Source organism: Sinocyclocheilus rhinocerous, unplaced genomic scaffold, assembly GCF_001515625.1.
Source record: "Sinocyclocheilus rhinocerous isolate Xijiao unplaced genomic scaffold, SAMN03320098_v1.1 scaffold1697, whole genome shotgun sequence".
Lineage (NCBI taxonomy): Eukaryota > Metazoa > Chordata > Actinopteri > Cypriniformes > Cyprinidae > Sinocyclocheilus > Sinocyclocheilus rhinocerous.
Window position 1 is genome coordinate 17302 of NW_015629509.1, and position 12046 is coordinate 29347.

At 39.5% G+C, this 12046-nt stretch overlaps 1 protein-coding gene across 7 annotated transcripts in view; it reads left to right on the forward strand.

The window, feature by feature from the left end:
* The window catches only part of LOC107739003 (netrin-G1-like), a 93162-nt gene that overhangs the window by 4994 nt on the left and 76122 nt on the right, over positions 1-12046 (forward strand). For 6 of the 7 annotated variants that reach the window (XM_016550949.1, XM_016550950.1, XM_016550952.1 and 3 more), the window contains exon 2: positions 4718-5432. In XM_016550949.1, coding sequence (XP_016406435.1) covers positions 5187-5432 — 246 coding nt within the window. In that variant the 5' untranslated portion in view covers positions 4718-5186. The remainder of the gene's footprint in view (positions 1-4717; positions 5433-12046) is intronic. The other variant, XM_016550951.1, reaches the window with a different exon arrangement.

A 12046-nucleotide genomic window follows, 5' to 3' on the forward strand; every position in this document is an offset into this window, starting at 1 on the left:
GGGGGGGGGGATGTTTATGAGCACCTATGAGGTTTAGACATGAAGTTATGCTTCAGTAGCCCAGGGGACAAGATCGAAGTGGACACTAAGAAAGGGAAGGATGTGCTTCACAGCATAAAATGGATGAGGAAATCTGATCCACTAGTCCTAGGCCTGTAAAGGTCATGTGAAATCTGTAAACGATTTATTGGTTTAAATAAATTATTAACATGTGGCTTACTGGTAAAACTCTCGTTCTTAAATACATATTCACCTGCATGAAAAAGGATGCATGTTTGTCATGTGGTTTTGGGTTGTTGACTGCGAGGAGGCCTTGTACACCTGCGGTTGCCAAGCAAATTGATTTTTATAGAAATGTGTTTTCGCTGTTTTGAAAAGGAAAAAAAAATTTGTTAAAAATTGGCTAAAGGTTTTTTGATAGTTTGTTATTTTGTTGTTTTTACGGTTAAAGCAAAAAAAAGTAAAGGGAATATATATATCACATTAATACATTTTTATATATTTTTTATAGAATAGAAAATGAATATAAGCATTTCAGTAACAAGATGATAAGAGACTATTTTGAATAAGTAAAGAGTAAAAAAAAAATTCTAAAATGTCTGAAAATGACAGTGGAATGCTGCACACACTTAGACTTTCAAGGTTTGCAAAATTATATTTTTTATATATTATATATTTTATCATCATGATTATCATATTCGATCTGTTGGAACAGCTAAAATCAATGTTAATCATTAATATTTCATGCTAAACAATTCATTTCAAATTCCCAAATAGCACCTATATTGTTGCTGAATTGCTTGTTTTCACTGCTATGATAGATAGATAGATAGATAGATAGATATAGATTTTTTCCACAGTACTCATAAAAATTACCATGTAACTATGCTTGTTCTTTTCCCTTTATGCTAAACCAGGCCCCCAGCAGATGATGCATATGACTTCCCTGTAATAGTGGGATTAAACCCACTATTAAACCATCCCCTCATCAGGGTCCCGTGTTTAACAAAATAGATGTTAGATGAGGTGACCTGCCTCAAATCACCCCGCTCTGTGTCATAATGTATCCTGCGCTCTGCGCTAGCCACATCACCAGAGGCAGCGCAGAATAATTAAGAGGACTCGTATATGGATCATGGAAAGTGATAACAAGCGGGCTTGTGTGATCTTTAATGTGCCCTAGACACTTATCCTCCCTGTATCTCTAATGGCTCATTACACTGTCCTCTTTTCCTCCTTCATCCCTCGTCTTTCTCTCTCCATTCTCTCCCTCAGTGTCTCGTATGAATTTTGTGCCCATCGAGAGCTGCATGCCAAGAGTTTGCCAATTTCTCAATTTCTCAATTTTTTGTCCCCCACCCTCAACATTACAGCTGTTAAGAGGTGTATCCCACCTACTCTTTCTCTCTCTCTTGCTGTCTCCTTCTCTCCTGCCCTGTCTCCTCACTCTGTCCTTATTAAATCTGGAGGATCTAATCACGCCCTCCATCCATAGTTCTGGATAATGGTCACTGTGATGGATGTGATGAGTTTTAATAGGACATGGCCATACTTTAGGATTCATAAAAAACTGACCTTTTCCTATTCAGCTTGTATTCATTTGGATTAATCCATAGGTTAAATGTCTAAGTTAAGCAGTGAAATAAATAGGCTGAATGATGTTCTTTCATTCAGTGTTGTTTTTCGTTTTTTTTAACTAATGCATATTTGAAGGCATGGTTTTGGTCAGGCTTTCATTACAGCTAATATGACTAATCTGTGCTTTTCAAAGTTTAAGTATATCTGTGATCCTAAAATATTTGCCCAAGTTCAGTTATGATGAACTCTTTCATCCACTGGCACCAAACGCCCTTTTATTTAGGCAGCTTTGGTCAACAGTCAGAATGTGATTTTATGCTCCATGTTTTTCTAATTTGAGATTATGCTCTATTACAGACGACCCCACTCAACTCCCTGTTCTGTGATTTTACAGTGACAGCAATTGTGCAAATTATCCTTTCTGCACTACAATGTGCATGAGCTTTGCTTTGGTGAGAAAAGAGCTCCTGTCTGAGGGTGGTCCGCTGCAAGACTGCACTGTGATCTGACTCTCCGCCCCACCTCGCTTGGGTTAATTGATCAGTGTGGGGCTGGTGACGGGATGAGTGCGGGGTCAGCATCTGTATTGACTGGACAGACTGATTAACAAGCACTAAAATGCTCCTGGCCCCAGCTTTGAGAACGTTTGGTAGGTCGTCGTCAATTATCCCCTGCCAGCCTCCATCAGGGGGAACTGACAGCCTTTGCTCTCTCTTCATTTTGTAGCTGTGCTGTGCAGAAACTGCGGTTTTGCAAAACTTGGTAGCACTGGTGCTCCCAACTTCAAAAAGTTAGGAGCACCAGCAAAAATTTAGGAGCACTCACCAAAAATTTAGGAGCACCACAACTACAAATTATATATTAACAGATTTTATCCTTACATTCTTAACTTTAATGCAGATTTTGTATTGGTTAATATTAGCTGTCAATCTCTCAGTCACTGCTTTCCGCTAACTACCGAGAAAAAGAAAGGGCTGAAGAAGAGAGAAAATGAAAAGAACACTGACAGATTTCTTTTGTAAATAACCTAAAGTTAAGTTCTTCTTTGGCAAGTGTTAGGATGGTGTATGCGGTGTTAAATTTTACATTCAGCTCTGCCAGTTGCACCGAACGGCTGGCAGCTAGGGGTGTGCGATATTGACAAAAAATTATATCTCGATATTTTCTGGGATTTTATCGATAACAATAATTTGACTGAGTGTTACTGTGCTGATATCTTAAGGACTACAGTGGACAGCTGACTCCTAAAATTTTTATAGAACGGCAGACAGGTCACCGTATCAACACTCAGAAGGCAAATACTCTGAACGTTTTTAGAGAAATTAAAACAGGTCGCACGACAACAATTATATGCACTCGCACAAATGCTCCCAAATATATTTTGAGGTCGCACAGATTAAATTTCGGGAGAATTTGCGACCAAAATGGTTGCAATTTCGAGCCTTGTTGCATGATGGGTATATTGATCATCTGAAAAAAATTTATCTTCTGATGTTGTGACAATGAGCACATTTACATGTATAACAAAACACTGTTAACTATCAGAAATGGGCTCATTATGAGAACGTTCTTTTTAAAATTACTTTCAAATCAATAAATCAATATTTTCATTGATGACCATTCAATAGTAACCTTATATTCTGAGTTCTGACTAAATAACTTTTTTTTTGTAATATTGCCAAAGTGATTGTTGTTTTGGAGGACAGAGCTAACAATTCAGTTTTGGAGGACAAAGTCATTGGAATGAAAGTGGAATGCTAACAAATTTCAGGTTTCTTCATGTTAGTAAAGACCTCGTTAAAAACCTGATGTAAATAGACATATACATTAGCTTAACTGTTTTTGCAAAGAAAAGTGTGGACAACATACAAAAATCTAGGCATGGATCTAATGTTAAAAGAGCATCATTTAAGTTGTTTAGATTTATTTTTGTCAGCTTATTGAGCATAATCAGTGTAAGACATGCAGTGTGCTGTAGTATTAGTATCAAATAAAATAAAGCAAAAAAGTGTATGAGCCATTGATTTTTTTTTTGAAAACTTTCAGTTGTTCAGATCTCACAAGACCACAAGTCATCTGTCTATGTAGTATTTCTTTTGTATTTTATTCAGTGCATTATTTTACTGATCTGAAGCACAACAGATAAAAGCAGAACTTTGTTGAAGTTGAGTTTTTTCTGCAAATTGCATTACTTGTTGCAGCTTTGTATTTTCAGACCTACCATTCAAAGACCCCAGAGAATGAGTCACTGGATGATTCTGGATGAACTCAGATGAAATATCTGTTCATTACAGTAGATTCATGAAAGTGAAGATGAAAGCAATGTGTGACCATAGGAATCCATAAATAATTTCATCTTTAGCTAAAAAGCATCTTCATCTCCACTTAAATATAAATATTAAGTTAGGAAGGTATTAGTTACTTGCTGACGTAATAATGATTGGTTCAGTCTAATAGGGCTGTTTTCAAGTTCAGATCAAACCTTCTTCAATTAAGTGTGTAAACATTCAGTCAAGCATCAGTGGTGGTGGTTTCTATGTGCAATGCATACTGTGAAATATTTAGAATAACAGGAAAAAGCATTTAATGTTGTGCGTTTCACATTATTATCTCCTTACAGAAGCAGTTTACAGGCCTCCTTTAGGGGCTCCAAAGTGACTTCAGCTTGCTGCTGAGCAGCAGATAACGTGTTTCTATAGTAACTTTTGTGAGAGTAACCTCTTGAGCTTGCTTCCTATTCACAATTTCATCAATTCCCATACATAAGGCATCCAAGCAATCATCAGATGTTGCACTTATTCTCTGAATTCTGACCTGAACCCTCTACGTCCTGTAATTTCATTTAGTGTTACATGTAGATGTTGGTCTATATTCAGTATCAAAAGAGCATTTTGAGTGTAGCTACAGTGGAAGAGAACGGGCCTGCAGGGAATTATGGGTAATGCCAGGAGTGAATGCACGAAAGCTCTCAAGATCACATTTTCTTTGATGGCCTTTTAGATATCTGATATTTCTCGTGACGCACACCAGACACCTGACTGGCACCACCTCATAGGAGTCGGAGCGCTAATTTCCCCTTGCTGTCAAACTCTATCCCCTAACTGATATTCACCATCACCTCTCTCATTTTTCTGTGCAGAGTGCAGATGCCAAGCTGCAATAGAGGATGATTGACAGAAGGCAAACCTGAAACGGGTGTCAGTCAACATCCAGCCAGAGAGTCGATTCATCAGAGTGTCAGAAGCATTGCTCTCTCTCCAGCCCGACCGATCACTTCATCTTCTCTGCCTCCACTTCTCTTATCTCTGCTGGCACCCCGACCCTGCCCCTTCCCAGCGGACACAATAAAGACCAGAGGTGGAGATAGAAGAATCGGGCTTGACGACCTTTCAGTGACCAAAGCGAAGCTGGTATGCTGCTGCCCCTCTTCTGTCCCATGTTCAGCAAAAGTTGGATTATTTTGTAAACCAGACCCAGATCTTCCTCTCCATTCCCTCTTTCTCTATCTCTCCTTCTCTCGTGCATCTTTGAGAGGAAGGGCGCAGACGGATACTTTACATCACAGTGAATAGTCTATTGGAGGGGCGGCCCGAATAAAGGAAGCAGCCATGCGTTTCCCACTGCTCTTGACACTGCAGGCATCATGGCTGACTGTTTGTCAGGCCACGCAGCACTATCCCACAACCTGGGGACACTACGACTTGTGCAAGTCACATGGCTACACGGACGAAGGCCCGACCTGGTATTACATGGCCTGTCAGCCTGAAGCCGCGGACATGACCAAGTACCTAAAAGTGTTTCTTGACCCACCCAACATCACCTGTGGAGACCCACCAGAGACCTACTGCACCCTGGTGAGTGAGTGAATGAATCATATGATTTCACCCACAGTATACTTACTACTTCTTGTGGCTTCATCTTATTTTATATCATTTATTAATGTGCTTCACATTTGATATGCAAATATATTCATGGTGCCACATGCAGACTATAACTGAGGTTAAACAGTTTTGAGGATGTGGGATGGATCTGCGTAATCTACAACCGGTAGCAACGAAGATGCTTACAAATAACTGACAAAGTAAATTTCATTCATTTATGCCATTAGAACTGCTAATAAGGAGTAGTGCAGCTGAAACCTCAGTTAACGTCACATTTGTGTCGGTGTAAATGGTGTCCACTTCCTGTGCCGGGTCATTGACTGTTTCAATTTATATGGTTAATTATCTCGTTTCAGCTTTGGTGGAAGCCTACATTAGGTCTTTGTGGACAAAATGCTGTCTGTCATTAGCATTGAAAATGAGAACTAGAAAAGAGTTAGAGGTAGAAGAAGAGAGAGAGAGATGAATAAAAGACGCACTTAAAAAATATGGCTTGCTTTGAGGAGGTGAGCTGTATGTATTTTATGGGCAAGTCTAAGTGTTTAATTCGAAAAATGTAATTTGTGCATTTACACACGTTTCTTTGAAACTCACAGCTGGCCTGCAGTATTAGAAATTAGTTAATGGTTATCAGTGACTATGTTTAAATGGACATCAGTAATCTAATTATTTACCTTATTCTAAATAAGCTAATATTATGATTATGGTGTTTACATGAGTTGCTTTTAGAATATTCCTTTCATGTTCCCATTTTACATGTTTTAGTACATAGTTTGATTAATGGCACACGTCATTACGCCCCCACGTGACGACATCCGACATCCCCTCCGGAATTTCACGCATAAACATATAAGTTCGTCTTCGCGATGATGCCATGTACAGTTTTGGGTGTTTAATTTTTTATTTTATGAAAGCTTCAAGTGCAGTTAATTATTTGTACGTGCATACAGACGACGGCGGTGTTGAAGCTCTTTTATTTGCTGTCAAACGGTTGAGCACTGCCGTCTGTGTATCCTGTCGCAAAATGCGGCGAAAAGTCCTACACGATGGTAATAATGTGATTAAGTTGTGTACATGTCATTACTGCACTTCAATAATGCGACTAAAATAGGAATACTCCACATGTCTTAATTCGATTAGTGTTTACTTCGATTATGACTAGCCGGATTAAGGTAATCAAAAATCTCTGTTTACATGGTAGATTCTTAATCAGAGTATTGTCTTAATCGTATTAAAATCGAAGTATTGTTGTCCATGTAAATGTACTCAGTGTTACATTTGCTTGTCTGTATGTGTGTTTTGGAAGACTCTATGCGTATTATCTGAAGTTTTACTACAGGTTCAGAGAGCGAGTGAGAGGCTGTTTACAGTATTTAAGAGGTGAAAATAACGAGTGTTGTGGGACAGTACAATGAGAGTCCGCTGAGTGACAGAGGACCTAATATCTGGTGTGCAGGGAGTGAAAAGTGAATTATTCAGTATGTTTAGTCGCTAATGTGTTTTATTCATAGGATACATTATTCAGAGCCATATCTGGGAGGCACTTTTGAAAATGCTGACTCTCTCTGATAGATTCTCAAGGTTAGAGCAAGGGCTGTTATCCATTTTGGAGGGTCACTGTCACAATATAGCTTGGCTCTCTGGTTTCCCAAGGGCCCGGAGTAAAAAAAAATTGACACATAATTTCACCCCAGCACACCAGTCGGTTATTATTGCAATAACAGATGACTGACAAACAGCATGCCCTGTGGTCATGCCTTCCTTCATTCCTGGCCCCAATATTACTTTGTACTTATAAAATGTCTGTGGCAGTTATAATAGAAATATAGTTCCTAGGTGTGACAAACCTGTTTTAGACTCTTAGGCCAAGTTTACATAAAATATTTATTGTAAAGCATTTCTGGTATCGCTAGGTGATCAGGCCCCCTTGTTGTCAAGCAATATAAATTGCAATTGTCCAGCCTTGAAACCCACTTGGTTTTCTGCCAGTGCATCGAGGCCGATCAATTTCTGAGCTGTTAGCCATAAATTGGCAGCAGACATTACATAGATATACTGATTATGCCAATAACAGTTTTTATGATGTCTGTAATCATTCTTTTATTTCCGGCTATTGCCATTAGTGTTCTTTATACAAGAGCTCAATCCTTCGTAATTGATTTCTACTCAGGCTGGCCATGGGCTTCTCTCTCTCCCTCTCTGAGGCTGTTGGGCTGTTTCCTCTGATTAGACCCGTAACAGCCATCGCAGGCAGACAGCGAACCCGCTCTGGGCTTGAAAAAACCAAGCACTGGAGAGACCGATGCTTTACCCTGCAATCTGAAGTGCAGGAAGCTGGACAGATCCATTTGTGAAAAGCTTTTATACTGCTATGAGTGATGACCTTCTCTATGGCAAAAACTTGACCCTCATGCCCTACACCACATAAAAACGTCTGCTCAGACGCTCTTTAAGCAGAATCTGTGCTGTAGACAGTGCTATTTGTCTCTGAATGTTTTGTGCTTTTGTTGTCCAAAATTGTGGAGTTAATGCAAAACAGACTTGGATAGACTTGGATAACATATCATGGCAAGTCAGTTGAGGACGTATACCACACTTTGTGCACACTAACTAGTGGGGTGGTAGTTGGTTCTCTATTTACACCAGAACACCTCATACTGCTGACAATCTGTATGTCTTGTTCTCTTTCTCAACATCTCAAAATTTTAAAGGAAATCTCTCTAGCATTTCATAATAAATGCTCACCACCTCAAGCTTTTGGCCCTTTGAGCGTATCCAAAAAGTTGCCCTTGTATTTAACCTCTGGAAATTCTCTCATGTTACACTTCTGCCCAGGTCTCTTCGCTGGCTGCCAGTAATTGCTAGAATAAATTTAAGACCTGCCTAAAATGCTGCTTTGGTCTGTGCCACCACTATATTTAGACTTAAATCAAACGGCTCCAGCCTGGTCACTGCTATCAGCCATTTCTGTCACCTTGCTTCCCAATGTCTCCACGTTCACACTCATCATGCTCTGAATTTTTTTCCACACTTGCCCCTCGATATTGGATTTGAACTCTCTAGCTTCCAATGCAGCCAGTTAGAGTTAAAAAAGACCTCATGCATCACTATAAAGGACCATTGAAACAAATTTGGCAATGGTCTTCAGATTTACAGTTATATAATTCAAACAGCTTGTTCATCAGTCTTGTGGCTTGACACGATTCAGAGAGAGACACTCCTCACTAATGCAACAGCCTCAGAAGACATCTCCTTTCATCATGTGATATTATATGTCCTAGAAAGAAGAACTGAATGACAGAGAGCTGTTTTTAATAAGGAAAATGAAACAATTACACAGTTACAGAAAGAAAACTAGATTGTGGTTAAAAAATCATAATGGCTTTCAGCTGAAGATTGTCCCATTGCAGCATTACTCAAGTTTTCATTATTCTGTAAAGTGACACCGCTTTATTTATGTTTTGATATATAATTCTGACCTTTTCCTGCATATTTCTGCGTGATATTGCAGAGCTCAGGGAGTGATGGAAGACATTTTGGTTCATCAGCCTTCTCTCAGAGCGGTGCCATTCCTCAAGTGGCTTAGCATTGACATTTCAGTGAGATTTGAGTGTGCTGTCAGCTACAATATGCCTCCTCTCATATTTAAATGTGCGTCTCGATGAAAGCCAAGGGGAAAAGGCTCCTGCCAATACAGTGTAGTCTCAGACAAATGGTGACGTTCGACTTTAATCAAATAGTTTATTCATGCCGAATTCATGCTGAGAGATTGCACAAAACCAGCCACAAAGCAGCTTTTCAAAAGTGCTGACTTTCATGAATGGACTGAGGCAAATATTTTAACACTATTGAAAGACTAATTACTTTTCTATAGAGCTGTTAAACATCTGAGGAATTGTGCCATGTGATTGATATATTTATTTGTTTTCTTTTTAGCCGAGTCGTAGAGCTGATAGAAATCAATCTGAATGACGTGGCTGCTCTGTATCAGAGCAAAAATTGAACAAATCTGATGGTATTATCAATCTTAGTCAGGCATTAGTACAACCCTCTAGAATAAAAATTTAAGACTTGAGACATTGAAAGAATGCTTTGACAGTTCAGCTTTTTGAAAGTCCAGCAGAAACTTATTTTGTGTTCTATTCTTCACCATATTCTCGATTTTAGACTTTTGTTTAGGTTTATGACTTTGTTCGTTTACTTACGTGTAGCAATGCAAGGGTTGAATCATAGCTGTCCATGTCTGTACACTGTCAGCTGTTTGGTGGCTTGGCATCATGAATGAAAACAGCTGGATTCAAATTAGGGCTGCACGATAAATCGCATGCGATATTTAATGCGCATCTTATCAGCAAAACCACGTTCATATTCGCACGATTTTTTGCGCAGCTCGTCAGTGAACAACGGCTCTGTGTAGTTAATGCTGCTCAATGTGAAAGCACGCACGTGATGGAGATTTACAGCTGATTACAGAACCGGCTTTCTGACAAGATGTGCGTTAAATATCGCATGCGATTTATCGTGCAGCCCTAATTCAAATAGTACTGAAGGGTCTCCCCCTTGTGCGAGGCATCAAGCAAGGCACTTAACCTCTGCTTGCTCCGGGGGGGCCGCAGAATGACTGTATGCCTGTGTGTTCTGACCCATCCCTTTGCCTGTCACAGAAGAGAGAACGGCCATAAACATTCTGGGGTTTTATGTCAGAAAATGGATTACAGGGAAACCCACGATCAAGGCTAAAGTGTGGAAATTGCACTTTTGGTTTTCAAACAGTTGTTGCAACAAAAAGATACTTTCAGAAGGGCATAGTAAATGGTATTATGCTTTATTAGCTGCTCTGCTTTGTGCATCACTGGCTGTGCTGTTGAATAAGGTTTGACGACTGTCTTTGCATTCATATTGACACTGATCTATAAATAGAATGCTTATTCATTTTAATGCTGTGACCTGACTCAGGTAAGCATTATCTACAGTGACACCCGCTGACAACTTGTCATGTTATAGTTGCACCTCCCCTAGCCAGCAAATGAATATTTGCCATCTGAGTGCAAAGTCTTTCAGACGAAAATGCCCTGATAGGATGGGCAGCAGTTTGGACTTTGACAAAACACACACAAATCTGTTAGCTGTTTACCCTTTTTGAATTTATTCACCAAGGTGATATGGTTACCGCAGTAACAGGAAGTAGTATTTCCTGCCGTAGAAGCTTCTTGTTCTATCTTAACTCTATCAGGACATGGATTAAGTACATACTGGCTGCTACAACAAGATAAGAATGTATTTTCCCAATGCTGCTATCCCATAATGCACGCTGACAACTTTTCATCAGTTTTTTTTGTACCTACCGAAATATGAGTAGAATGGAGAGGACAACAGAACCAGCCACTGGAAATTTCCCATTATATTATACAATAAAGCGCCATACATCACACGTACACACACGCAGATAGTGTACCATCTTATCTTTCTCTTGTAAAGGTTGGAGGAAGTACAGGCGGCTTAAGCTAAAATGATATTAATATAAACATTTATCCTGACATTTACCCTCACAGAATGGCACAAAAAAAGATAACTAGCGAATGCGGCTCAACTCGAAAATCATAACCTTAAATTAACGCAAACATTTCTGAGTCACCATCAAAGTGCACATTAGAATATTGGAAAATCATTTTGTCTGGTCCGTAATTTGCTCTGTGAATATGTCCCACCGGAGCTCTTGGCTTGTAGATAATGAGAGCACCGTCATTTGGCTTCAAGTTTTTATTTCTATGACACAGGGAATTTTCTTTAATGTATTCCATTTGACTAAGGGCTTCTTTTCTCTCTCTCTCTCTAATGCAAGACGAGGCTAAATCCCTCTCCTGGTAATGGGGCTTTTGTTGGTTTCCACAGTTCATCACGCATGGAAAATTCTCAGCTCAAACCTTCTCTGAGGACGGCTTCTAAGAATAGGCAGAATTCTGTTAGCCTATCTGAAACGGGGCCCTGGGATCCATTTACTTTTAATTGCTGTCTCTGCCTTTAGGCTACAGATCTTCCGTCCCTCCCTTCCTCCCTCCATCTTTCTTTCTTTCTTTCGTTCTTTCTTTCTTTCTTTCTCACGCCCATCATATCTTTCTATGTTTGTTGTTGTATGTGTCTCCCTCTCTGTGTTACTAGCACCATTATGCTCGTGTTGGCTACGCAGACATGGTGACTTTCACAATCTGTTTGGCATTCGAAGGCGGAAAAGACTGCGAAATGGAAATGATTCAATAAGCGCCAGATAATAAACTACTATCTACTCACACATTAAACATAGACTCATGGATCACACACTAACTGCTAAGACACCTATAATAATTTACCCACTTGAATGAAACGTCCTGTGTGCAGTATGAGGACACGGATTGCTTTGGGCACTGCTGAATTAGATCCTTAAAGGGGTCCTATTATGCTCTTTTACAAAGTCTTGAATTTGTTTTGGGGGTGTACTAGAACATGCTCTCGTCAGGTGGAACATTGCCTCTGCAGAAGAGCACAAAATTGCATACCAATATTTATGACACTTGCTTTATTTTATTCACTTAATGGATGTTTAAGAAGTA